The sequence below is a fragment of the Penicillium verrucosum genome, assembly GCF_028828655.1.
Source record: "Penicillium verrucosum strain IBT 35672 chromosome Unknown utg000001l_segment0_segment0, whole genome shotgun sequence".
NCBI lineage: Eukaryota > Fungi > Ascomycota > Eurotiomycetes > Eurotiales > Aspergillaceae > Penicillium > Penicillium verrucosum.
Window position 1 is genome coordinate 2131205 of NW_026643210.1, and position 26327 is coordinate 2157531.

At 47.0% G+C, this 26327-nt stretch overlaps 13 protein-coding genes across 13 annotated transcripts; 10 read left to right on the plus strand and 3 right to left on the minus strand.

The window, feature by feature from the left end:
• Nucleotides 1-437: 437 nt before the first annotated feature.
• N7516_000778 (IscS subfamily cysteine desulfurase) lies at nt 438-2181 on the plus strand (the record flags this gene model as incomplete). Its single annotated transcript, XM_057213500.1, has 2 exons — nt 438-1538; nt 1759-2181. 2 exons carry the CDS (start codon nt 438-440, stop codon nt 2179-2181), a joined length of 1524 nt encoding a protein of 507 aa, XP_057075383.1.
• A 466-nt stretch (nt 2182-2647) lies between these two features.
• On the plus strand, nt 2648-4627 carry N7516_000779 (uncharacterized protein; the record flags this gene model as incomplete). The annotated part of the gene is made up of 9 exons (XM_057213501.1): nt 2648-3168; nt 3223-3301; nt 3361-3477; nt 3539-3814; nt 3880-4010; nt 4152-4192; nt 4250-4339; nt 4396-4470; nt 4521-4627. 9 exons carry the CDS (start codon nt 2648-2650, stop codon nt 4625-4627), a joined length of 1437 nt encoding a protein of 478 aa, XP_057075384.1.
• Nucleotides 4628-5693: 1066 nt separating this feature from the next.
• On the plus strand, nt 5694-7190 carry N7516_000780 (indoleamine 2,3-dioxygenase; the record flags this gene model as incomplete). Its single annotated transcript, XM_057213502.1, has 2 exons — nt 5694-5984; nt 6045-7190. 2 exons carry the CDS (start codon nt 5694-5696, stop codon nt 7188-7190), a joined length of 1437 nt encoding a protein of 478 aa, XP_057075385.1.
• Nucleotides 7191-7688: 498 nt separating this feature from the next.
• N7516_000781 (uncharacterized protein) lies at nt 7689-8300 on the plus strand (the record flags this gene model as incomplete). Its single annotated transcript, XM_057213503.1, has 2 exons — nt 7689-7793; nt 7869-8300. 2 exons carry the CDS (start codon nt 7689-7691, stop codon nt 8298-8300), a joined length of 537 nt encoding a protein of 178 aa, XP_057075386.1.
• A 615-nt stretch (nt 8301-8915) lies between these two features.
• Nucleotides 8916-9510, plus strand: N7516_000782 (uncharacterized protein; the record flags this gene model as incomplete). The annotated part of the gene is made up of 2 exons (XM_057213504.1): nt 8916-9028; nt 9090-9510. The coding sequence occupies 2 exons, from the start codon at nt 8916-8918 to the stop codon at nt 9508-9510; spliced, it is 534 nt and encodes a 177-aa protein (XP_057075387.1).
• Nucleotides 9511-10340: 830 nt separating this feature from the next.
• N7516_000783 (uncharacterized protein) lies at nt 10341-10772 on the plus strand (the record flags this gene model as incomplete). The annotated part of the gene is made up of 2 exons (XM_057213505.1): nt 10341-10664; nt 10722-10772. 2 exons carry the CDS (start codon nt 10341-10343, stop codon nt 10770-10772), a joined length of 375 nt encoding a protein of 124 aa, XP_057075388.1.
• A 200-nt stretch (nt 10773-10972) lies between these two features.
• N7516_000784 (oxygenase MpaB family protein) lies at nt 10973-11884 on the minus strand (the record flags this gene model as incomplete). The annotated part of the gene is made up of 1 exon (XM_057213506.1): nt 10973-11884. The coding sequence occupies one exon, from the start codon at nt 11882-11884 to the stop codon at nt 10973-10975; it is 912 nt and encodes a 303-aa protein (XP_057075389.1).
• Nucleotides 11885-12343: 459 nt separating this feature from the next.
• On the plus strand, nt 12344-13841 carry N7516_000785 (DUF3712 domain-containing protein; the record flags this gene model as incomplete). The annotated part of the gene is made up of 3 exons (XM_057213507.1): nt 12344-12600; nt 12665-13089; nt 13159-13841. 3 exons carry the CDS (start codon nt 12344-12346, stop codon nt 13839-13841), a joined length of 1365 nt encoding a protein of 454 aa, XP_057075390.1.
• A 935-nt stretch (nt 13842-14776) lies between these two features.
• fbx15 (F-box domain protein) lies at nt 14777-16701 on the minus strand (the record flags this gene model as incomplete). The annotated part of the gene is made up of 2 exons (XM_057213508.1): nt 14777-16492; nt 16546-16701. The coding sequence occupies 2 exons, from the start codon at nt 16699-16701 to the stop codon at nt 14777-14779; spliced, it is 1872 nt and encodes a 623-aa protein (XP_057075391.1).
• A 789-nt stretch (nt 16702-17490) lies between these two features.
• Nucleotides 17491-19576, plus strand: N7516_000787 (caspase family protein; the record flags this gene model as incomplete). The annotated part of the gene is made up of 5 exons (XM_057213509.1): nt 17491-17534; nt 18075-18358; nt 18416-19220; nt 19288-19457; nt 19551-19576. 5 exons carry the CDS (start codon nt 17491-17493, stop codon nt 19574-19576), a joined length of 1329 nt encoding a protein of 442 aa, XP_057075392.1.
• A 1317-nt stretch (nt 19577-20893) lies between these two features.
• N7516_000788 (uncharacterized protein) lies at nt 20894-21385 on the plus strand (the record flags this gene model as incomplete). The annotated part of the gene is made up of 1 exon (XM_057213510.1): nt 20894-21385. One exon carries the CDS (start codon nt 20894-20896, stop codon nt 21383-21385), a length of 492 nt encoding a protein of 163 aa, XP_057075393.1.
• A 2691-nt stretch (nt 21386-24076) lies between these two features.
• N7516_000789 (uncharacterized protein) lies at nt 24077-24548 on the minus strand (the record flags this gene model as incomplete). Its single annotated transcript, XM_057213511.1, has 2 exons — nt 24077-24325; nt 24402-24548. The coding sequence occupies 2 exons, from the start codon at nt 24546-24548 to the stop codon at nt 24077-24079; spliced, it is 396 nt and encodes a 131-aa protein (XP_057075394.1).
• Nucleotides 24549-25368: 820 nt separating this feature from the next.
• Nucleotides 25369-26298, plus strand: efm7 (putative nicotinamide N-methyltransferase Nnt1; the record flags this gene model as incomplete). The annotated part of the gene is made up of 3 exons (XM_057213512.1): nt 25369-25512; nt 25567-26151; nt 26215-26298. The coding sequence occupies 3 exons, from the start codon at nt 25369-25371 to the stop codon at nt 26296-26298; spliced, it is 813 nt and encodes a 270-aa protein (XP_057075395.1).
• Nucleotides 26299-26327: the final 29 nt, after the last annotated feature.

The following is a 26327-nucleotide window of genomic DNA, read 5'->3' on the forward strand; positions in this document are numbered from 1 at the left end:
AACAGCTACATACATCTCTACAATCTACAAAGCGGTTTCTCCCCGGCAGCCTTACCCGAGAAAATCCCAACTCCAGTCTGATCGTCATCATTGGACCATCATTCATTCCTTGGGACGTGCGGGGGAGTCTCTTGGTAATTGGAATGTGAGAATACCATAAGTCGGAAGATGGGTTTAAACCAATTAATAGAATATCATCATAATCGATATAAAATAGTCCTGGAAGTGCTGGAAGTGCCGGAGAATGGAGAATATATCTGAAAGGGGAAAGCTCATACCTCGGTACTGCCTCAGGCATCACGGATAAACCCAATTGGGAAATCCCCGAGATCTTTAGTCATTGAGAGATGTCGCCCCGGGCGGTGATAACAAAAAGTCGGGGTTGTGTTTCCTTCTTCATCCCACTTACAAGGCTATCGGCACATATCATCTTCATAATGACAAGTGCTGTTCCTACTGCTTGGAGACAGGCCTCTGCCTTCTCCAGGCGCCTTTCAACCTATGGTTCTCGAGCTCCTCGAGTCCTCGCCACCGGGCTACGCGGTGCTCGGTCTTATGTATCCGAGACGAAAGTTGGCCAAGCTCAGGTCAATATCGAGACTGCCATCAAAGAGGAACAAAAATCATTCATGAACCAGTCCCATATGGCGCCCCAGAATGTCAAGCTCCCCGGCTCGGCAACCTCTGGTGACGCTGCGATGAGCCCCTCGGCCGGCATTCTGAAGCAGGCCACCGTTATGGACCAAGGCACCCGTCCCATCTACCTCGATATGCAAGCCACCACACCTCTGGACCCCCGGGTTCTGGATAGCATGCTTCCTTACCTCACCGGTATCTACGGTAACCCACACTCGCGCACACACGCCTATGGTTGGGAGTCGGAGAAGGGAGTCGAGGAGGCTCGTGAGCATATCGCCAAATTGATCGGGGCCGACCCCAAGGAGATTATTTTCACAAGTGGTGCGACGGAGAGCAACAACATGAGTCTGAAGGGTGTGGCGCGGTTCTTCGGTCGCTCGGGAAAGAAGAATCACATCATCACTACCCAGACTGAACACAAGTGTGTGCTCGACAGTTGCCGACACTTGCAGGATGAAGGATTCGAAGTGACTTACCTGCCAGTTCAGAACAATGGTTTGATTCGCATGTCGGATCTTGAGGCGGCTATGCGCCCGGAGACTTGCATTGTCAGTGTTATGGCTGTCAACAATGAGATCGGTGTGATCCAGCCAATGGAGGAGATTGGTCGTCTCTGCCGGTCCAAGAAGGTGTTCTTCCACACCGACGGTGCCCAGGCCGTTGGAAAGATCCCGTTGGATGTCAACAAGCTGAACATCGATTTGATGTCGATTTCCAGCCACAAGATCTACGGTCCCAAGGGTGTTGGTGCCTGCTTTGTGCGTCGTCGCCCGCGTGTCCGTCTTGATCCTCTCATCACTGGTGGTGGACAGGAAAGAGGTCTACGCAGTGGTACCTTGGCCCCTCATCTGGCAGTGGGCTTTGGCGAGGCTTGCCGAATTGCCGCCCAAGATATGGAGGTAAGCTTTTTCTCCCCTCTTTTGTTTTAAATTTTCCTATTTCCATTGTTGCCACGATTTTTATGCACTGCAGTAAACGTCTATTTGGAATCCTTGGGACATTACGTGTTCTTTGGGCATGGTACTCAACTCCGATGATGTCAACTGCAGGCATGAGCTGGCAGACCGATGAACTTGAATTTTAGCCCCATCTTGGAATGATAACTGACTGATCGAACAGTATGACACCAAGCACATTAATCGCTTGTCTAAGCGTCTGAGCGAGGGCCTCCTTGCTATGGAACACACCACACTGAATGGTGACCCCGAGCACCACTACCCTGGCTGCGTGAACGTCTCATTTGCCTACGTCGAGGGTGAATCTCTACTGATGGCGCTGAATGACATTGCGCTGTCATCGGGTAGTGCCTGTACCTCTGCCTCTCTGGAACCTAGTTACGTGCTGCGCGCTCTGGGCAGCAGCGATGAGAGTGCCCACAGCAGTATCCGTTTCGGTATCGGCCGATTCACCTCGGACGAGGAAATCGACTACGTTCTCAAGGCTGTCCAGGCTCGTGTATCTTTCTTACGTGAACTGAGTCCGCTTTGGGAGTTGGTGCAGGAGGGAGTTGATCTGAACACGATCGAATGGAGCCAACACTGATCATATTAATCTTGATTTGAGAAAAAAATCCCATTAGGGATGGCGTTGAAGTGTAACAACATCGGATTTGTACAGACTGAGAATAATCACCTCGCAATTAACTACTCTTTACCTTTTCTCTTTAAGCCTCCGATGCCTTGCACGTCACCCGCATTGCCTTAAGCTTCTCTCTCTGGGGTCATAAAGAACATCTGAGCAAGTTTTGCAAGGTTTGAAAGTTTTATAGCCCTCAGGTGATCAATTTTTAAGCCAAATGATGTTTAATTAGCCCCGAAGTATTCCTCTCGGCCCAAAACCCCCATAATTTGAAGGCGCTTCTACTTTTCAGTAAAGAAGTTAAAAAGGATTTATCTACCGAAAGTCAATTCACAGTTTGTGCTTGATTCCCGTCCTTTTAAGATGATGGCCTTGGTTGTGGAAAAAGAAAAAAAAAGCGCAATTTAGATAGAAAAGAGCTACACCGATAATGCATCTATTCCTCACCCTTGGCGCATTTTGGAGTAATGTGGCCGCTGTAGCTGACCACCGACCCCCTGAGCTTCACGTCGCGACCTCTTCTGGCGTTGTGAACGGAATATATAACGATTCTGCACGTACTGTACGGGCATTTCTTGGAATCCCATATGCCGAGCCCCCAGTTCAAGAGCTGCGATGGGAACCACCACGTCCCAAATCACCACCCGGAAGACCCATCGATGCATCTTCCTTCAGCAGTCCCTGTCCACAGGTGTATACGTACTCCAATGAATCGATTTATAACGTTGTTCCGGCTACGATATGGAACTCTGCCGACATGTCTGAAGACTGTCTGTATTTGAATATTTGGGCACCTTCTTTCAAGCGTCGAGGCTACCGGGGGCTGAGCAGAGCAGCAGTCATGGTGTTTATTCATGGAGGAAGCCATGACATAGGAGGTAGTTCTGTTAGTTATTACGATGGCACGAAGTTAGTACGGAATCAGGATGATCTGATTGTTGTTACGTTCAAGTAAGGAGACGAGACGTCGAGTTTGTCCATTCACATCACTAAACTGTGGGTTAGTTATCGACTCAATGTTTTTGGGTTTCCTAATGCACCCGACATCGATTCTTCCAAGCAGAACCTTGGGCTTTTGGACCAGGTAATTATTGAAAGTCTAGGTTTGATATGATAGTATGGATGAACTAACCAGATATTTAGCGATTGGCAATCGAGTGGATTTATGAAAATATAGCCAGATTCGGTGGTGATCCAGATAGGATTCTTCTGTTTGGTCAATCTACCGGGGCTTCTTCAGCTGATATCCATTCATACGCAGTGAGCACCGCTCGATATGTTGAGACTTTTCAACTGTCTCCAAATGACTGACCTCTGATAGTACCCAGACAATCCTATCATTAGCGCAGTTGCTCTTCACTCGGGCACCGCTCCATTACTGACTTCAGCTCCGGATCATCAAAATTGGAATAAGCTGTCTATTGCGGTTGGATGCGGCGTAGGAGCCGAATCCTTCCAATGCATGAGACAAGTGCCAATGACGAAGATTGTCGAAACAAGGGCCAAAGGAAAGTATAGCTTTTATCCCATTGTGGATGAGGTCCTCGTCTTTTCCGATTATGCCGCCAGAGCTAAAAAGGGGAAATTGGCACCATTGGTATGAACTTGACGGTGGTCTTTCTTTTGGGTATCTTCCTGGGCTAACCTTGTTTGGAACCCTAGCCAACATTGGGAGGGAGCAATGAGCGTGAAATCACGGCTTTCTTGCCGCTAAGTCAAATATTCGTTGACGAGACAAAAGTCTCTGAGCTCAGTCAAATGATTTATAACTGTCCCCTCCGGGAATCTGTGAGGTAAGAGCCGATAGGATTCTCTCTTTGAGCTGCTCCAAAACTATACATACATGGATTGGTTTTAATATTCATTTATGGATGTAGGATTCGATTGAGTCAGCATGTGCCAACATGGAGGTATCTATACCATGGGAATTTTAGCAATGTCAGCCCAGTTGCATGGCTTGGGGCATACCACGGGTGTAAGAAGGAACCGAACCAGCCGTTTTCTTGTTCATTTTGATTTAACCGCATGATAGCTGAGATACCTATTGTCTTTGGAACCTATGATAAGTTCAGGGCGATCCCTCCGTCTACCAGGGAAGTTGAAGTCAGTGAATACATGCAAGGTAAATCCCTTTCCAAGATCAAAGCCAGGCGTTGCCTAGATTAATGAATTTCCTAGGAGCCTGGGTTGCATTTGCCAAGGACCCTAGTATGGGACTGAGTGAGTATGGATGGCCACAGTTCAACTTTGATGGTAAATGTGCTGTCTTATTGTCCATTTTTCTCAAGCTGACTATCAGATAGAGCCCACCTTGGTCCATCTCGCCCTGAATAATACGGTCGAGGCGAAATTTACCTCTGCCAGTCCGTGGGATACATCTTGTGAAGCTCCCATTCGATCCGAGTTATGAGTTTTTGGGTATAGGTAACTAGTTAGTTATATTGTGGTATAATGATACTAGGTACTAGGTGTTTTCGGACTCGTTTGAAATGTGTTCCATATTATTATTTACCGAGCTTTGCATGTATATTTGTAGGTGAGTGTGATACAGTGTACTATGTACCTTGGGGGTAGATGCCTTGTGTATTAGGCATATAATTATATATATTTATATATATATATTTATGTGTGAAAGAAAAGAAACAATAAATGTATACTATAAATATAGAATATAGAAAATAAAATATAAAATGAGGTTCAATCTAAATATCAGCCATGCATTCCCCCTCAATCAAGGTTGACGATCCTGAGTGAAGCGAAATCGAAGCCAAATTTAAGCGAAAAGGCGAAAATGCCCGAGAATGTCTCAATTCCCGTGTTTCTCCCGGGTTAAGCCCCTTTGACTCGCACTCAATTTCTTTTTCGCTTAAATTGCCACTCCACTTGGCATCTTGGCATATGATTTTGATTGTATAGCCATATAAAATCTACCTAAAATCTACCTAAAATCTACTTAAAATCTACCGAAATTACTATTTGATCCGACTATACTCCTCTAAAACTTCCCCAGGGTCCTCTAAAAAAGAACATCTTTTCCCTTTTTCCCCTCTTTTCCTACTCTTCCTATGTCGGAGTTGATCAACTTAATGATTTTATCTTTTATTAACCCTTTTTGATTAGAAATGAATTTTTGGGGATACTTACCTTCCAGGGATTCCCGGTGAAATTACGTGCTCTTTTGAACTCGGATGAGAGGAAAAACTCTACTTATTTAGCCATAGAATGTCGTATATATTATTATATATTCTTATATATATTCTTATATATACTACGGAGTAACTGATTGGAATCTTATTTCTCTTCCGTCATCCTCCGCAGAATTTAGCCTGGGGAAAGTCAAGTCATACTTTTGGATCCGGATTGTTCCTGGTTTGATCTTTGATCTTTGATCTTTTGGTCTTTCTATCTTTTCTATCTTTTCTATATTTTCATTCATTTGCATTTACCTTGAATCTCTGAATCGTGGCAAAGGGACTATGTTGCCTCCCGTGCCAAATCCCTCCGAGTTTGGAATCACTCCCGACTATGGTTTCCTCTCTCCAGAACTTCCCTTGGAGGTTCTCCCCGATCCTTATTATGCCGAATGGGAGAATATAATTAGAAATCTCCATCCTTTGATATTAAGCAAACGTCTACAGTCTGTGGTACATCATCTCCCTATACTTTCTGTTACACACCTACAGACAGACCCCGAGTGGCGTCGGGCATATGTCATACTGGTCTTCATACTGCATGGCTATGTATGGGGTGGCAATTCACCCACAGAGGTATTGACTCCTATTGGTCTTCAAAATGAAATTAAAAAAGATGTGTACTAATTTTCAAAGAGGATTCCACCTCAACTTACAGTCCCCTTATTCCAAGTCTGTGAACGACTCGAATTACCTCCCGTGGCAACCTATGCTGGAGTTTGCCTTTGGAATTACAAGCCGATCTTCTCCCACGAGCCAGCCACCCACTTGGAAAACCTAGCTTGTCTACAAACCTTCACTGGGTCTCTAGATGAACAATGGTTCTATCTAGTTTCAGTCGCCATAGAAGCACGTGGCGCCCCTTCTATCCCCGTGATGCTGAGAGCCATCGCCGCGGCCCGCACAGGAAACACCCAGATTGTAACCGAGTGTCTACAGCGACTAGCCGAGACCATCGATGAGACCAACACCTTGCTACAGAGGATGTATGAAAATTGCGATCCCTATGTCTTCTACAACCGCATCCGCCCTTACCTAGCCGGAAGTAAAAACATGGGTGATGCCGGACTGCCAAACGGGCTACTGTACGACGACGGCCACAAACCCGAGTATCGACAGTACGGAGGAGGCAGCAACGCCCAAAGCTCCCTCATTCAATTCTTCGACATTGTCCTCGGAGTGGAACACCGACCAACCGGTACAAGTCGCAATGACAATCCGAGCACTAGAGACACCAAGGCACGAAATAGCTTCATCCACGACATGCGCACCTACATGCCTGGTCCGCATCGACGATTCCTGGAACAGGTTGACTCGATAGCAAATATCCGCTCCTTTGTCGAGGCGCGACGTGGAGACTCGGCCTTGTGCATGGCCTACGACGCATGTCTCGCCATGTTGCGCGTTCTCCGCGATAAGCATATCACCATTGTCTCCCGCTATATTATTCTGCAGTCCCGCAGTGCACGCCAGCCGTCTCAGCCTGTCAACCCAAGCGTCCCAGCGACGACGAACCTTGCAAGTGCGGCTCCAACTGACAAGAAGAAGCTGCGTGGTACCGGTGGCACGGCACTCATTCCGTTCCTGAAGCAAGCTCGGGATGAAACTGGGGAGCCTGCCATTGATGTCTGGGCACGACGGCTGCTGAGCAATGGCCCTGCAGATAAGAAGTTTGCTTCGCTGAGCAAGGTTGGCGAGCAACCAGATGGTCATCTTGAGGTTGTCGGTCTCTGTGGTACATGGACAGCTGAAGAAAATGAGGGTGGAATTTGTCACTGGTAGTGGTACACATTGTTTTCTTTCTTTCTTTCTTTTTTGGGTTTAATCTTTCGAGCGTGGCATTGCATGTGGATTTATGTACGCTGTACGCGGCGACTTGGGGTTTGGGAACTTGCATTGAACTTATGATTATTAGTATGGTCTATCAACTAGGTGCTGTGCAATATAAAGGATATTTATATGTGCAATATAAAGGATCTTTATATGGACAATAGTTCAACTTCTTCTGTGCATGTACAATATCCAACATAGTAGTCAATCCAACTGATCCCTGCAGACCTGGAATTCACGTGATATGACATCATCTGATGACGTAGTTCATGATAACTAGTTTGTTGAACTTCAATCTTGGAAGTTCAGAACAGAGGATTTGCATAGCATGGATTATGTATATAAGGAGAGAACTTTCTGACTATGACTTTCATTCTTCAATAATCTATCATCTCTTCACTACTATCTACCATCTACCATCTACCATCTACCATCTACAATTCAATCACCATGTCTGACACCGGCAACGCTTCAACTGGTCAGTCGTACATCGACCAAGCCACTGGTCTCGCTCAGCGTGCCATGGGAACCGTGACTGGCGACTCTTCCACTGAGGTAAGCATCCATTCTAGTCCCCCAACTAGTCCCAACTAGTCCCCCAACATCATACCACAATACTAACTATTTCAGACTAAGGGTGAACTCAAGCATGAGGAAGGCCAATCCAAAAAGGATGCCTCCCACACAACTACCAAGTTAGGCTCCTTCACCGCCGACCCAAACACCGGAGCCGTTGCCAAAGACGACCCCAAGCGCAACACAGGATCCTGGGACCAGACCGTTGGCTCTGCCAAGGAGTCGGCCGGCAATCTGATCGGAAACGAGAACCTACGTCGCACGGGAGCCGAGCAGAACGCCGTCGGCAAGGAACAAGAGGCCAAGGGTCAGCTCAAGGACTGGGGTGAGGGTATTCAGAACCGCGCACAGGGTACTCTTGGATCCATTGGTGCTGCGGTTACTGGTGACCGCACCGAGGAGGAGAAGTACCGGGATATGCATGACGAGGGTAAGGTCCGTCAGCGCGGTGCTGAGGCTGATATAGCTAAGAAGGGTGGTGCTTAAATAAACTTGACTTGCATGGAGATGACATGACCTCTTGGGTTTGGGTCTTCTTTCTCACACTTGTTTTACTATGATGACTTTTTACGATGGTCTTGTTATGATATCCTAAATTGATGCTACGTTTTTTTTTTTTTTTTACTTGTAACTGTAACTGTATAATATAGATGTAGACAAGTGTTAAGCGGGTGAAGCCACCACAATGACCTGTAGTACTTAGTCTTTCAGAACTCTGCCTCTTTCTCTTTCTTTTTAGGAGATTATCGTATGTTGGATATTCTGGATATACATGTGAAAGTTACAGGGATCTGTAATAGATCTATCAAGTTTCTCTACGCAATACTACGATATTTACTACATTTCCCCGCAAAGGATCAAATTCCCCGAGGATCTGACTGATTGACATCTGATTCTGGCCGAGGTTGGGCTAAAAGATCTAGAATTATAGAAATTAATTTAAGCAAATGATTCCGTGACTGGATGTTGTCTCAGACTAATGCGGAGAGATTCGATCGGCGGGCCAAGCAGGTTAAGCATTTGATATACTCTACACTCTGCCCTATCTAGACGGTACAACCATTTCGTCCCTCTATTTTCTTCTCTATACATTTGAAAAAAATGAAACTCACGACAGTTTTCCTCTTTGCCGCAACAGCCTGGGGCTCTCAACATCATCACCGACGAGATACTACAGACAACGGCATCAACCTGAGTGCAATCTCGAGCGCACTGTATTTGACTCTTATTCTATTTGTTTTTTTTTTTTTTTCAAACAACCTAACACATTTACAGAGAGGGTTTGGTAGCCAACCAAACAACCACTGCAAATTTCGCCAACATATCGCCGCCGCCCAAGTCTCTCATCTCTGAGATTCTATCTGTTGTACCCGTATCCGTCATCTGGGAACTCATCAACCCAGCAGAACGCAATTCCCTTGCCAGCCAATTCAAGGCAGGCACCACCCCCGTCTGGTACAGCGCTCTCCCAACAGATGTGAAAAACTACATGTCAGTGGTCAAGTCGCAGATCTCCGGGGGAGCATTGACGGCCACTGCAGCAAATACAGACACTGCGGCGGGAGCCACTGCTACTGATTCCAATCCCGGAGGACCGGTGAGCTCGAGCTCGAAAGGTGCTGCCGCACAGCCGACGGGGCTGGCTGTGTCGGCGTTGGGGGCGATGGGAGTGCTTGGACTAGCATTAGCTCTGTGATGGAAGGATCCACATGATTTGCGTATGGGGTACTTTGTACAGAGTAGATATGAATATGACTATGATGAGATATGTCGAAATACAAACGACTCCAATTTTTACATATGAATCCAATTATTCTTTCCTTTTTCTCTTATCTTTTACTCCGTACTTCGTAGGTCTATACGATGTACGTTGGTGGAGTTCAAGGTCAGACTGTTACATTTAGCACATGCTTCTTTTTCTTATAGATTAAATTTTAATATGGAAGTATGTGAATGGCATCATAGTAGAGGGGAGAGAGTACGGAGTATACGAGTATACGCATGGTCCTTTTAGACCTATCCGTATGTATGTAGTAGTAGAACGAGATAGATGGCTTTTGCCGATCACTACTAAAGTGAACCTCTTCTCCGAAGTGGATTTGGCCAGAGCAGACATTGTGAGACAAGTAAATGTGAAAAAGAGAGAAAAAAAAGAGAAAAAGGGCAAAAAAGCAAAAAAAGGGGATCAATTCGACGATCTTCCAAGGGGCGAAAGAGGGGGAGATGCGGGGAAAATGTTCGTATAATGTGCGTATTGGATTCTCTTCTTCTCTTATTCGCCATTGATCTATCTCTCTCTCACATGGCATTGCTTATTCCCTCGGTCTCAATCTAAAATCGAGATCCTGTTCGGGGCTAACGGCCTCGGACAATTTCTTACTTTCTACGCTAATGACAGTTGCATCTACGGAAATCCAGGTCAGCTTGTTTATAAGGCACTGGATGTGTATACAACATACTATCTTCTCCTTTGTCTATTTCTCAATCAATCTAACAATCTAACAAATATAACAATATACCAACACAATGCGTTTCTCTCGGATTCTATTCCCCTTGGCCCTGGCCCCATTGGCTCTAGCTGCCCCCGAGGCTCGTCCCCATCCTATCGCTGCACCAGCCCCGGTCCCCACGGGTGGTCTACTCGAAGAGCTACCCGAGATTCTGAGCGGCGTACAGGGCCTCTTGACCACCGAAAACCTCAACAAGCTGGATACTATCCTCGACGGTGCAGCCAAGTTGCTTGCCGCCGATAATATCGATATCCTGCAGGACATCTTGACCAACGCCCACAGCTTGTTGACTAAGAGCTTTGTCGGGAACACAACTACCCTCATTGAGGATGCCACACCGGTATGTACTGCGCTTGCTGCTTTTGGTTTGTTTGTGTTATACTAATACACACTATAGCTGGTTGATGATATCTCCAAGCTTCTGGGTGGTATACTGGGATCATTGTGAGGGGGCTTGATAAAAGGAACGAATCATGACAATTACTATAGCTATCTTGTTTTATTGCACAATTGAAAGCATTTCTTGAAGGAGTACATATGTGTCTACATGGAAATACAATGGAACCTTCAAATCATATAGAACAATCATGTCTCTCATTAACGGGTATATACAGAAAAAGAAATAATAAAAAAACTATAGAATCATTCTTAAACCTCCTTCCCATCCATCTTCTCCTTGAGTCGATCCTGGTAGAATTTCAAAGGATATGCCCGCCATTTATCAGGCATCGCCGGATAAAGAGCGACCGAGAAGCCCATCCAAGTGCGATAAAGAGCCCGAGTAGTCATTGTCGAGCGTAGACCGTAGGCATCACGCAGACTGGGAGGTAACATCTCAATCGTCGTCACCCGCAAGAAAGGCTTCAAAGACTGCACCCAGCGCGGCATATCGTTACTTTCACGAAGGTCCTCAGCAAACTGAGCCGCATCGGATGACACAGTCAACTGATGGACCTGATCATCCCAGTAAGACCAGAATGCCTGACGGGATTCCGGCCAGGTACCGACGGGGAGACCCAGACAGTTCACGAGCAAGGCATACTCGCTATATGCGCGCTGGGCACTGGCATAGTCCACGCGGCCATAGACCCGCTGATAGAAATCGGTCGCGGTCGCGTACAGCGTCGCTGCCATCCACAACTGTAGTGGTGGATGCTCGGCGAAACGATTCGAGCGACCGCTGCCCAACAGGGGCGGATTACCCTCCTGTAGGAGGTCAATGAGGACTTTGCGCTCGCTGCGAGTACCAAAGACTAAGCAGGAGATGTAGCTGATATTGGCCTGGAGAGCATCGATGAGTTCGGTGGCGAGCTCTTTGTGGCCGCCGTGGTTGGCGCCTGCCTCGCGGATTGCCGGCATGGCGGCCTGTAGTAGCAGCGTCGCGCCAGATCCTGCAAAGAGAATACCCTCCTGGAGCATTTTGGGGAGAACCTCTAGTTGTTCCAGGGCATGGAGACGACCTGGGACATTGGTGATATTGCCAGGGGTCGCATCGGAGCCACTTGGAAGGTCATGGGATTTTTCGTCCACTGGGGAGACGGGGGATGAAGGGAAAGACATGATGAGAGTAGTTGGTCAATCTTGTCGAATAAATTTGACAAGAAGTATACGATCCCATTAATATCAGAATTCTTTTTCTTCCCCAGAATTCCCCCGCAAAAACCCCGAGGAACATCCCAACGTCTAAGGGTATTGATCTGCTCGGCCCATGTGAATAGTGTCGCCTTTTTTTTGGGAATAAGCCGCGGCTGGTAGCAGATCGCCATCTCCTGAAGTGCTGATCCCTCCCCTCTTCTGCGTCATTCGCCAAAGAAAGCAATCCTGCTCCGACAAGAAACCCGCTTTGTTCCTTTTTGTCTATTATTTTGGTCTTTTTGTTGTCTTTTTTTCGTACCCACGGGGGTCCCGCTTCGGTGTATGGGGAGGAGATGAAGTCCGGTGCTTTTGCGCTAAAAATTACATATACGCAGAATCCCCCCTTCTATTCTAAAGATCACTAAGTCGAGATTGGTTGCGATCATGGGCAAAAATATAGATACACCAGCATATCTAACTTCAGATGATGCCAAATATACTCTGGGTATTCATCGTGGGCCATTGATATCCAAAGGTGATGATGAAGGCGCCCAACTTGCACATGTCGAATCGGCTGGAGGTCTGTCATTGGAGACGAGAAAGTTGAAACGCACTGAGAAGTTCCAGCGCCATTGGAAGCGATTCTGGTGTCTGCATCTTTTGGTGACTATCATCTTCCTGGCGATTTTTCTACCTGTCTTGTGAGTTGCAATGCTTTTGAAACCTGCAAAAACGAATACTAATTGTAATTAATTGCAATTATAGCTTCCTGGTTGCCATTCCAGCCATCTCACAAATGGTCGTCAACAAGTCCGACTTAGTATTAGTCAATGCCTCGGTCCTAAATCCGCGACCGGACAAGATTCAATTGACCCTGCTGTCGGCATTGGACCTCAAAATTGCACTGCCAGTACGCATCGAGCCGATCACATTGGATCTGTTCGTGCGCGATGCGGGCGCAGACAAGGCATGGGGTCAGGCTAAAATTGACGGCAAAGTCATCAAGGGTAACACCACCCTAGGTGTGAGCAAGATCGAGACGCCACTGACCAACCTGGCCACGTGGGACGAGTATGTGCACAATGTTGTGTTCGAGAAGGAGACGGCGCTGTCGGTCAGAGGTGTAACCAATTCATATCTGGGTGTGCTCAAGTCCAAGGTCACCATGGATAAGGATATTATGTCACCAGGTAAGCGGAAGAAAAACATCATTTAAATGATATCCTAGAAAGGAAGAGGAAGCTGACTTGAGATTCCAGTGCTGGACCAATTCAAGAAATTCAGCATCTCCGACAGCGGACTCATTCCAGCCCGCGAAGACGGCACCAATCTAATCGGGAATGTCTCCCTTCCCAACCCGTCAGTGTTGACTCTTGATATTGGCACACTCGTCCTTGACGTGAAGAGCGGCGACCTCGTCATTGGAAATGCCACTGTCAAAGACGTCACCCTCAAACCAGGCGACAACGTCTTCCCTCTCACCGGAGTCCTCGATATACACACCATGATCGAGAATCTCGGAGACGTGCTGGCGTCACAGGCAAAGGCCATCAAAACCGGCAACTTGGCCCTGGACACCGTAACCCGAACGGTCACTTGGAACGGCACGTTGGTGCCATACTACACCAACGTGATGAAGCAGCTAACGCTGACGGCCAATGTGCCAATTGCCGATCTGATCAAGAACACTGTTCACAACCTGCTCAGCGGGAATGAAACCCTCACTGATATTCTCAAATCGGGGGGCGACACCAGCAAGCTGCTAGGCAACCTTTCGAGCGGTGATGACAGTGACTCCGATAGTTCGATACTATCCGAAACCTCCGAGCTTGCATCTAAGATGAAGACGAGCACTGGGGTGCGTGATATGTTCCGTGGCGCAAACCCAGTCAAACGGGAATTAATCATCAACTCACTGGCCGGATTGTATAAGAAGCTGTGAGATGATGGTCCCATCTCACTTTGACTTCTTTTTTTCTTTCTTTTTTTTTTGGCATGTATGTTTCCTTTTCTTCTCGATAAAGGTCTCCGGGTCCCGGGTTCATGATTTCGAGATGCTCGCTGATGCCTAGACGATAACTTGATTCCCCCTTTGGGTTGTGGCAATGGTTCTTTTTTTGGAAGGCGTTGTGGGCATGCGTTGCTGTCTTTCTATCTTTAGAGATGAAGATAGGTCTTAATGTTCTTGTTTTTCTTTTCCTGTCGACTCCATTCCTGGGGCAGTGCATGGGCTAGTGTACTTTTCCGTGTACATATGGCTGCGTGTCCGGGCTGAGTCGGTGCAGATGATAATGCATAAATGATAAATTATATGATGATATGAATGGATCTGGTCCTTGTGTTTATACGTAATTTTTAGGCCTGGATATTTTACTACAACAGGTTGACAAAAACACTTGATAATGAGCAGGTTTATGCCAAAGTACGAATAGATTGATCTTTGTCCAAATGACTTGTCCCAGCAGCTCCATATCTCTTAATTAGGCAGCTTACTGGATATTCAAATATTAATCAAGGAATTGAGACTCCTCTCTGTGGATGTCAGCCTCTTAGGGCTTCGTGGTTGGTATAGAATGGAGCACATACGAATATAGGACCGTGTTTACTACTTCAATTAATGCCCAGGGCACCCAATTAACTGCCAGCAACGCTCGATGATAAATATGAAATGAGGCTTGCTACCCAAGGCCTCCTACGTGCCCGTATCGTCATTCGTATTGCTGAAATGGATGCACGACCTCGTATACAAAAAGTTACTTTGAGCTGATTTAAAATTTAACTTGTTTTTGTATTAATATTGGTTATTGATAATGACCTGTCGGTCTATCTGGGCCTGTCTTGGTTGAATTACGGTACGAGACTCTTCCAAAATCAATCTCATATCTCATGCAGGTAGTACCCGCGTCTGATACCCATGTAAAAGGGCGGTGCTTCTTCCACCAAGTTGTTTGAAGGAAAATATGGAGGTGGTGGCTTCAGCGTCGGTGGGAATAGTTCCCTGGGAGACTGGTACTCTGGAGGGCATGTAGCAGTGGGAAGAGGCCCCGTAATAGGAATTCGAAAATAAGGATCAAAGCTAATGAGGATAAGAGCTTGCTGATTAGGGGGAAGTCCAGGGGCGTCGATCGAGTAGACGATCGAGCGTTCGTCTGCAACACTTTTCACAGATCCAGTGCGCTGGCCTGGACAGAGCAATGATTGTAATGCGGGCGGGGCATCGTCTGGAGGCCACATCCGCACGCCACGACACTCGAAGCGTTCCTCGGAACCTTCAACAGGACAGCCATATTGGTCCACCTGGGTGGGCTGGAACAGGCTGTTGGGAGGTCCCTCAATTCCCTCCTCGTCAATGGGACATTTGCGCTTGCGTGACACTGTACGCAACCGGATCCTATCCCGAGACCGTAGATTATCACCGACAGGGTCGTTGACAATGTCGACAAAGGTAGACGCACCGAGATGGTAGCCCCTGTGTTTGGTGCGAGCTGCGATGAACTCCTGTCGCTTGGTAGAGCCAGACTCGTACTCGGCATGGTAATGCCGCCGCAGCCTCTTTGCAGGTCGCTCATCATAGGGGTGATCGTTCTCAAGGTCATCATCCACAGACACCCACGAGGGAGTTTCGAAGGTGCCTCCTGAAAGAGGTGCTAGAGCTTCTTCTGGGGTAGGAAGTCGCTGTGTGTAGTATGTACGGTGGTTTTCGCTCTTGCCGTCACGCCACTCACGGCGGCACTCAAGTATGACTGGCCGGCCAGTCGTCTCATCCTTACGGATTGAAAGATCAGTCCACATCTCATTAATCGGGCCTTCTTGGTGTTCTCGGCGCCATAAGCGACCGTTCCATTTGCGGCCATCTTCACGAGGGGCGTGACAGAACCAATGGTAGAAAGAGGAGTGTATTTCATCGTCATCTGCGGCGACCTGGGTCGAAACTGCATAGAGATGTTCATCATGTATCTCAAAACACAACGTTTGCCCAAGATCACCATCGACCACTCGGTCGAGGGGGAAGTCAATAGACTCATCTGACTCGAGATCCATACCAGTGATAGACCATACACCATCCGAACCATCGGCAGCAGTAAATGTGCCAAACCAAATGTAAGATCCACAGTGCCGCGCAAAAGCCGGTGCGGCTGCTGGGATCTCCTCATAGAGCAGGAAACGTCTCTTGCCTTGATGGGTTTCCCGCCACGCCATATTGACCGCGAGTAACGCGTCTTCGGTCGCATTGATATTGGCCACTCGGAAGACGAGAATATCATCGCAGTAGCTCAAGAGCGTAACCCGATTTTCTGCACCGGGCTCTACGGGACCTGTTTCCAGCAGTCGAGGGATCGCCTCACGGAGGTCCATGACACGCTCCCTGAACGCAGGACCATGCACGTAAAGCAAACGAATCCAATGGTCAGAGCGGTAGCACAGATAGCCCTGGTTGTAGAGAAATTCGGCTCCATAGCCTACGCAGACCACCGAGTAAGGGTCTGCCATTGCAACAGCCTCATGGATAGCAAGCCGATGTCCGACGGCCTTTCGAAAACCGGACTGGGCCACTAGGGCAGCCTGACCTTCTTTGCTGTGACGTAAAAAATTCTGGAAACCGGGATCAGCCTTGTAATTCAAGCGAGGGGTTAGCTTGGGCTTACCTCGACGGTTTTCCGGGCAATCTGTTCGCTTTGTGACAGAATATAGAGAGCACGACTAGTGCGACTGAGGTTCACGAAGTCACGATCGTCCAGCGAGGTCGCGATCTGGTAAAACACATCAAATGGAAGAGTATCCAGACTCTGTATAGTTGTCATGATTATAAAAGTGGCCAAATAGTCTGTTGCAAGTACATATGGAGTCTTCAAGGGAGTGTCTCAGACAAAATGGCAACTGCCACAGGGGAAAAAAAACGGAAAAAACGAAGTTCCATATCTCAAAAATTTATAAGGAAGGAACGAGATTTATGTTCTAGAAAAGAAAGGAGATAACAGGGAGTGAGGCTCAATTCCCAAGACATCAATGGACGTCGCAAAGGGGAATAGTGCTACCATGGAATCCATGGTAACCCCCTTCGTACTAAAACCTTGGAAGCTCCAAGAGCCGCAACCTTGACCGAAAAAGGAATGATTTACCAACTGGAACCTTGGAACCTTCCTCGAAAAAAAATCTACGGCCGGCTAGGAAAGTAAGAGTAGATCCCCCCCCTCTTCCCCTCCCCTCCCCAGATCACGGAATCACGCAATTTGGCAGAGTCAGATCCTGTTGAGCCTCTTCTTTTTTTTATTTTTTGTTTGTTTCGGATTACGACCAAGATCTCCGAAAAAAAGGCGGCTCATCCGTCTCCATTAGGACTAAGACTCGTGACACGGGTTAGGTGGGGTCCGCAGGTCCGCAGGTTATCCAAGATCCCTTCCAGTACTCCGTAATCCTATCGGATCTTCGGTGCATATATGGCCCCCCGGGTAGCTAGAGTGTGAAATGAAGAGCTACCACTACTAGCGGTTACTACATGTAGTAATATAAATGATACCCGTGCTTACGCTAAGTTGTCCTTCATTAAACATTATGATAATAGTTGTTATTGCACTCCATACAGAGCCGCAATGACGCCTCTCTTCCAAGCCACCGCCTCAGAGGCAAATCTCACGTACGCCCTTTTATGCAGTTTGCCCTGGTCTATTCTTGGTCTAGTTCTTACTTACTCCGTACTTCGAAATATTTCTTACTTTTTAATTTCTTGACTAATTGTACTTGGAAAAGAATCAGGTGACGCATTTAGTCACATGATTAACGGAAAGTCGCTGCCTAACTTACAGCCTAAAGCTTTTTGTTTTGTTTCATCATTACATGTTAGATTACATAGTACACATATATGGAGTACTACTATTGGAGTCATTCAATGGGAAAAACCTGGATTAGAGTGATTTACCTGCAGCCCTAATGGTGGATCCCCCAATATCCCCCAATCTTGAGAAGTGTACGGAGTACACTGTATATAGTTACATAGAAATTGCCTAGGCACTAACATTTGTCTCAAAGGGAAAGTGTAAAGGTCCTAATTTGCATGACCCACCCAGTCAGCCGAATTACTTTTAAACTGTTCAACTTCAACTTCACCTTTCACCCTTCACCCTTCACCTTCTTTTCTTCCTTTCCATCGGGAGAGATTTATAACATCTTTGAAAAGATGTATTATCCACCTCCGGGTCCCCCTCCAGGACAAGGGGCACCCCCATGGGGAGGATATCAACAACCTCCCCAATGGCAACCCCCGCCTCAGCCCTATCCTCCTCAGCCCTACGGTTCTCATCAACCCCAATCATCTTATCCAGGTCCTAACCATCCCCCCCTACCCACCATCACCTTATCCTCAGTATCCCCAATATCCCCCCTCTCCTACCCCGCCATACGGCCACACTCCATCTCCTCATCCTCCCTCCCACCGGCATAGTCTGAGTGCGTCTCAAAATGGTAAAGTTCTTATACATGCCAAATGAAACATTCGCAACGGCACTAACCATCGAACAGGATTTCCTCGTGCAAATTCCCCGAATCTGCCCCCAACCCCACCCCAGAATTTTCAGCAATTCGGTGGAGGTGCCCCCTCAAACTACAGATTCCAGTACTCAGCTTGCACCGGTCGCCGCAGGGCTTTGTTGATCGGAATCAACTATGCAGGACAGCCCAATGCACTGAAAGGCTGTATCAACGATGTCACTAACATGTCCAACTTCCTGACTCAGAGATTCGGGTACAAGCGAGAGGACATGGTCATTCTCACCGACGACCAACAAAACCCGATGAGCCTTCCCACCAAGGCCAACATTCTACGTGCCATGCACTGGCTCGTCAAGGATGCCCAACCTAACGATTCCTTGTTCATCCACTTCTCTGGCCACGGGGGTCGTACTCCCGATCTGGATGGAGACGAGGACGATGGATTCGACGATGTCATCTACCCACTGGACTACCGTGACGTCGGTCACATTGTCGACGATGATATGCATGCCATCATGGTGCGTCCACTACGACCCGGAGTGCGATTAACGGCGATCTTCGATTCGTGCCACTCGGGCACTGCATTGGATCTGCCATACGTCTACTCGACACAGGGTGTTCTCAAGGAGCCCAACCTGGCCAAGGAGGCAGCTCAGGACTTGTTCAGTGCATTCACGTCGTATGGACAGGGCGATTTCTCCAGCGTCGCTTCGACGGCTATCGGGTTCTTTAAAAAGGCAGTCAACGGCGACTCGGCCCGTGAGCGCACCATCATGACCAAAACCTCCCCGGCCGACGTTGTGATGTTTTCGGGGTCCAAGGACACACAGACATCGTAAGTGGCGTTCACTTTAAATTTTCAAGGTCAAGAAATAAAAAATCTGAGCTAACCCCGGAAACAGGGCGGATACATTCCAGGACGGACAGGCGCGTGGTGCATTGAGTTGGGCGTTTATCAAAACACTACAGCAGTGGCCACAGCAGAGTTACCTGCAGCTGCTAAACACGATCCGAAATGAGCTTGAGGGTAAATACTCGCAGAAGCCGCAACTGAGCTGCAGCCATCCCCTTGGTGAGTTTTTTTTTTTTTTTTTTTTTTTTTTTTTTTTTTTTTTTTCTTTTTTTTTTTTTTTTAGTATGACGCCAGCCGACTGACTCGAGATAGATACCAACCTCCGCTTTGTGATGTAATCGGAGAGTTTTTTCAGCCTCTGGGCACTTACGATAGGCACGATCGAAATGTAGCAAATGAATCAGCTGAGATGACTTTCCGACCCCCGGCTCCCGAGTTACCGGTGCGGGGCAGAGCTCGTACATATCTAGGTTGCAACATTGTTGTAGTATTGTAAGTAATAACTATATAACTATGGCTATCCGTACGACATAAATACCATATAAAACAAAAGAACATGTATAATATAGTTCAATCATAGTTTGGAATACGATGCGCCGTCCCCCAAGGTCCAAACTTGTGGACTCGTTTGTGGCTATGGTTCTCTCCTGTGCTCCAGGTGGATCTCTCGGCAAAACTCAATGGGAAAATGGTTTCCTCCCTTATGTTGTAGATCTTATGTTGTAGAGACAGAAGATATCAATGACTATATAATTAATATTCTTTCCAATGTACCTTTTACCTTGTACTCAATAATAAATGTCTCTGCTATCTCTCCGATGTCTTTAATGTCTTTGTTTCATTTAGTTTCTATAAAAAAGTATAGACCCATGGCGCCATCCACCTTTTCCCCCCCTGAGCGGGAATCGGACCAATCAGCAATCAGGAATCCGCAGTTCCCGGTGGGAACCGTGGATGAACTGTATTTGCCCCTTGGTACGGAGTAAACGTGCTCAACACGGGGGCTATTCATCGTCTTTGTTGCGTACGAGGGGTACGAGGGGGATACCTATGTTGTAGGAATGCTTCTACCGTAAAGAATGTACTTAGTACCCATACTATGTGTAGCATTACGTCCACGGGTATGTAAGCGATCGTGGCTTTGTTCTGCCGCGCCATTGGATCGTAGACAACGTGTAAGATTTTTTGAGACATCGGATCACCCCACGGTCTTCCCACATGGACACAGTCTTCTATTACTGTTTATACAGCAGATCATACTGTAAATAGTAATGGTCAAAAGGTTCGAATAGCTAAGATCTGGAAAAGCACTGTAACTAATACTATAATATTAGTATTTAAAAAAACAGAAAGGAAAACAAAACAAGAAATAAAATTACTAGTCATCTAAGTGTTACGGGACTAAAATGTTGATGTCTCTGATCCACTTTTGGTCTTTTTCGGAATTCCATCAGAATACCCTTTTTTGGCCGTTTTTTTTCCCTCCCTTCTCTTCTCTTTTCCCTTTCTCAAAGATCTCATAGCCTTTGGAAGCCATGTTGATATCATCTGCAACAAACAGTTCCTATTCCTCCAGCGTCTCATCCGAGTCTCATCCTTCTCCATACCAACATCCCCCCACATCCACACTTTCACTGAACACCCGCCGAACCCCGATGGCGGTCAAGTACCCTCGGTTTTACTCCTCCCCCGTGGACCAGGAAACCGACTCAACCCCTCTTGAAGTCTACGGCTTAGAGCAGCGAGAACCCTCCATCTACGGCAAACCTCCCAAACTCCTCCGTCGAGTCTCGCACGTCCTAGGCGATATCCGCGAAGACATCTCAATGGACGCCCGCCAAACCACCGACAAGCTCAGACGTCGCTCAACCATGATCTACGACGGGCCCAACTTCACTGCTCCGCCATCTCGCCCAGAGGCTCCGATGACATCCCACGGACCCCCGCGATCGCGCCCAATGTCCATCATCTCCTTCGATAATTGGTCTTCCCCGACACGAAGAATGAGCCAGCGCATCTCCCGTCGGTTATCGGTTTTTTCTTCGCGTGGCAAACCTACTACCTCCCAGGCCGCCAGCATATCCTCGCCGAATCTGATCGGTTCATCAACTCAATACGGAAACAGGAGCCAAGCTTCGTTCATTTAATGTCCCGAAAATTATCATATCATCATCAAAGAAGAAATGCATCGACTTCCCATCTATGAGCATGGCGTCGGTGCTCAGTTCGTGCAATACACGGCTATTCGTACATACATGCGCAAGGGGTGTTCCGGGCATACTCTCATTCTTGCATTTTGCGCTTTTTTTTCTTTTCTGCGTCTGCTATATCCATCGAATTTTTGAGGTGGGCGGCGATTATTTTCATTTTATTAATCGCTAGTTCGTGTTTTTTTGAGGTTTTGTTTCTACGTCTGCTTGACTTGCGCATAGCTCGGTGTTTTGGGATTAAGAATTTTTGGGGATTTCTGGATTTCTGGATTTCTGGACTTATTTGAAATATTGGGCTTTATTTCTCCCCTTGACATATCAGAATAATATATCATATACAGAACCCCTTGAAGAGACTGTACATTTCGAGTCGACTAGATACGCTAATTGCGCCACCATGCAAGCGTTTTACTCTAAGCTAAGCAATTGCCGGCTAACGTTAGCCCGTTAACCAATGCCTAAAAATAAAGGCTGAAAAACGTCTGAGATTATGTATTCTAAATGCGACCGAGATATATGAAACAGACAATAAATCAATAAATGCCTCGAACTTGTAAAAGTATGTACCCGTGACCGCAACGTAGATGCCAAGGTGGGAAGAATGATCGGGACGGTAAAATTGGCTGCCATGTTTGGAATGGCCCTGCATTGTCATTTAAGGATCACTAAAAATAAATATAAAAAAAAGGAATGGATCTAATAGCAAAGCAGTATACGGAGTAACTATGGCGCACCTAACATAGGGATATAGGGATCTTGCAGGAATAAGGAGTAATTAGTCCTAGCACCGCATGCCAAGGCCCCATAATAAAGGAAGGAAAAATACCAGAAGCAATACCATATACACTACACTACCATTGTCGCTACTCGGAATATTGAAGCAGAACAGTAATAGCTAGGATGCACACGAACCACCCACATGGGCGCAAGCTACCAAGAAAGCTCATCTTGCACTATCGGAGCAATCTTCGTATTCATATTAATTCTACAACCTACCCAGAAAAAACTAAAGGAGAAGTTGCTGCCATATTTCGAAAGTTGTATGAACTCCATGTTATTGTTCGCTCTCTGCTCGAGGTCAGGACCGCGCATGTTTTTGCACTTATCTACGAGAATACTCTTCCGCTTATGCGGCCTTGTCATGTATTCTTGTTGCTCTTTCAGATGCTCAATTTACATGCTCTTTCTAGGTATACGGTAAAAAAAAAAGCATGTTCTGTGAAAGAGACTTTTCTGTGTATAACCTATAGCTAGATAGCTCTGAAATAGTCTGATAGTCGCGGACAACATGTTCAGCAATGACTAGGACACAAGGAATGCCTTTGTCTGATATAGTCTGGGAGGAAAGTGATAGCAGTTCATCGCACAAGCTAGGATTAAGAAGTCAGTAGAGTCGCACTGAGTTGCTGAATAGGATAGATACCTCATCCTGACTCTCTGAGGACGAAATAGTATCCACACCTGTACCGTACCTGGCATCCCCACTCTACAAAAACAATATTTTTATCAACAAGAGATTTTGCAGCTATCTCAGTGGAAATAAAAGTGTGACAATGTATATTGTATGTATGGAGTAGTGGAGGATCGACAAAAGCTATCGGGTCACCTGATGGACAGAAGAAGAGGTGAGCGCGGGCCATGTACTAGTCCAAATTTGGCAAGGGACCTCGGGGGAAACGCGGGGAAAAAGTTTCACAGTTAGGTCATCAACCCAAAAGGGTATCCTGTAGGTCCTGATCGCTCAATTTCAAGGAAGGATAACCGAGATCCTTGCGTCACCGGTCGGCTGAGGGGTGGTTTAATTGGAAGAAAAGTGTTAGATCGTCAGTCCGTCGGTTATAATTGCTTTCGCTTTTATGGACTTATGATTAACAGGGTGGAAACAATATAAAACTTATATATAGACCCTTGTAGAGGTCTTTGCTATTGAGTGGAATCTCCACTTTCAGGGCTAATATTGGGTTAACTGGCCTATAATTGGCATCTCTAACATCATTTGTAGAGGCGTCATACAGATATCCTTTAACCTATTCCATCTTTCCGCAGAGTGAGACTAATGAACACAAACAAATGCTTAAATTGCAAAACTTGCTCCTTAAATAGATAAATATAAACACCGGAAAAGTACATATATGCAGACTAAGTTGACCTGAAAGGGATATATTTAGATTACAAGTCACTTCTTTGTACACAGAGCCTCTGTATGTCTAGGCCAAGTGATGATTCGGAATACTACGCCTCTATGCACATATAGGTTTCTAACGGATGATATTGCATGTCTCGTGAGTAGATGGTATAGGGCTATAAGCCACAAGGGAAATTTGAGCACCAGGGAAACACCGTCTGAAAACACCAGAATCAACTCACAAAGCATCCGAGTAAGAGAATGCAAGGTCGAATACTCCGTACAGAAACCTTATGATGCTAAGAAGGTGTGTCTGTAGAATCCAAAAAAAAAAAAAAAAAAAGAATATCCAAAGCCAAATCCCACGTATAATACGCCATAGTAATCCCAGCCCCGATGTATCTAGAAAATGGAGCCAGTCCATGCACCTCGGAGACGCACGTGCAACCGACACGGCATCTCCCCTGACCTGGGTCCTGCCCTATCTAGCGGTAAATCTCAAATCAAAGAGTCACGCTCTCGAGATCACGCATGACGATACCCATTTGAGCACGCTTGGCTGCCTCAGCGACGAGATTGAAATCCTGCAGAAAGGGCGCTGTAGCAGTTGGACCCCCAAGACCATTTATCTGATGGGGATAGGCATCGGATGTGGGCGCCGGAGCGGGGGCTGCATGCGTAGGTAACGATGCTTGGGCGTTGGCTGCGGGGGGCGATGGGAAGGGTGCTCGGGTTGGAGGTGTTTCCAAACGCTTGTGACAAGGGTTGCATGGGAGGGGCGGAGGTCTGCGGGGAACAGGCAGATTGTAGCGAGGGTGAAGAAAACACCTGCCTGGTCGCATTTGATGCGATTTCTAGGGTATTTTGAGCCTCGGCTGTCATGGTGGACTGACCGGTTGAGGAAGAGGGATGGAAGGAGGTGGGTTGGACGAGAGGTGCTTGAGGGTTGTAAGCTGTCCGCAGGGTCGAGTCCATGACGTGACTGTAGCGGTCCGATCTTCAAAATGCAAAAAGAATAGGTCGCCGTGGACGTGGAGTTGGGTAGATGGATATAACGGGAGGGGGAAGAGGTTGTTGCTATGGACAAAGACGCGGCGGGGGATCAAGAGTGGAAAAGAAAGCAGAGTGGTAAAGGAAATCGAACCCGTTCGAGGATGCAAATTGCACAAGGCTCAGACGAATTTAGCCGGCGGGGGTAATTTCCACTAGGCAGATGCTCGACGAACAACCAAATCGCAGAAAAAGAAGCGACGAAAAGAGGAAGATAATCTAGAACTTGAAAGTCAGAGATTTACACATGATCTCTCAGGGGTGCATATGACATTTGAACGCAGTTTTTCCCTCCCGAGATTTATCCGTTGGGGGGTGGAAGGGGGTTTGGTCGGGGATTTCATGGTATTGCACGGTATTGTACGGTATTAGGACCGTATCTCCACGCTTTTCTCCGCACTATTTTACATACACGATGTACATATGTATCCAATCACGTGGTAGTATCATGCACGTGATCTTGGTGTTACATTTAGCCAAGTAATGTAACAGTCAATCCAGGGATAGTCACGATAATTACAACTTTCTCGGTGTGAAGAGTGATGATCAGCCAATCTAACCTTGGCAATGACATTGTCTGATTGTCTAATACCTCGGGAAGCCGAGAGACCCGCTGTTAGCCCACACCTACATGCAACTTTTATATATATTGATGCCTGAGGCAACTACGAACGTACTCCGATAAGAAATTGATAACTGATATAATTTTTTCCCCTCCAAATCATTGAAGTCATACATAACTACAATGGCTGACGAATTTGATTCGGGGAATTTATTCCAGGACCCAGAAGGGTACTATCCCGAAGATGCACCCCCCACATTTGCCGAGCACTCCATGCTGTCGGGCCAGAAAGTGCGCGTCCGTCTTGTGGGCAGCCACCCCCTCTATGTATGATATCAATTGACATGACCAGCCGAGGTGCCTACTTACAGAACTTGACAGGGAAATTTGCTATGGAACGCTGGCCGAACTAGCTCTCATTACATTGAGCAGCACACCGAGGATCTCATCCGAAACAAGGATGTCCTCGAGATTGGTGCCGCTGCAGGCGTTCCCAGCATTGTGAGCGCCATTCAGGGCGCTCGAACTGTGGTATTGACCGACTATCCTGATCCAGACCTTGTTGAAAACATGAAATACAACGCAGAGTTGTCAGCCAGTGCTATTCCAGCGCGGGAAGACGGGAAACCCCGCCTTCACGTCGATGGCTACAAATGGGGCGGCGATGTGACCCCGCTGCGGGCGTATCTTCCTCCTGCTGCTGATGGCTCTCCATCCTTGTTTGACGTCTTGATCATGGCGGATGTGGTATACAGTCACCGTGAACACCCGAATCTGATCAGAACCATGCAGCAGACCATGAAGAAAGACCCGAAGTCTGTTGCTCTGGTTATTTTCACCCCCTACCAGCCCTGGCTATTGCCCAAGACCGAGCAATTCTTTCCTTTGGCCGAGGCGAGCGGGTTCACTGTCACCAAGATCTTTGAGAATGTGGTGGATGCTGTGCTGTTTGAGGAAGATCCTGGTGTAAGTCTACATTTTGAAAGTTATCTGGATTATGGTAATGGCCATGGTGCTGACTCTTTGCAGGATGAAAGGCTTCGAAGAACTGTATTCGGATATGAAATCCGATGGGCGCAGGAGGAATTGGAGGATTCATCCAAAACTGTTTGAGCCGTTGATTTGATACCCCCGGCCTAGTT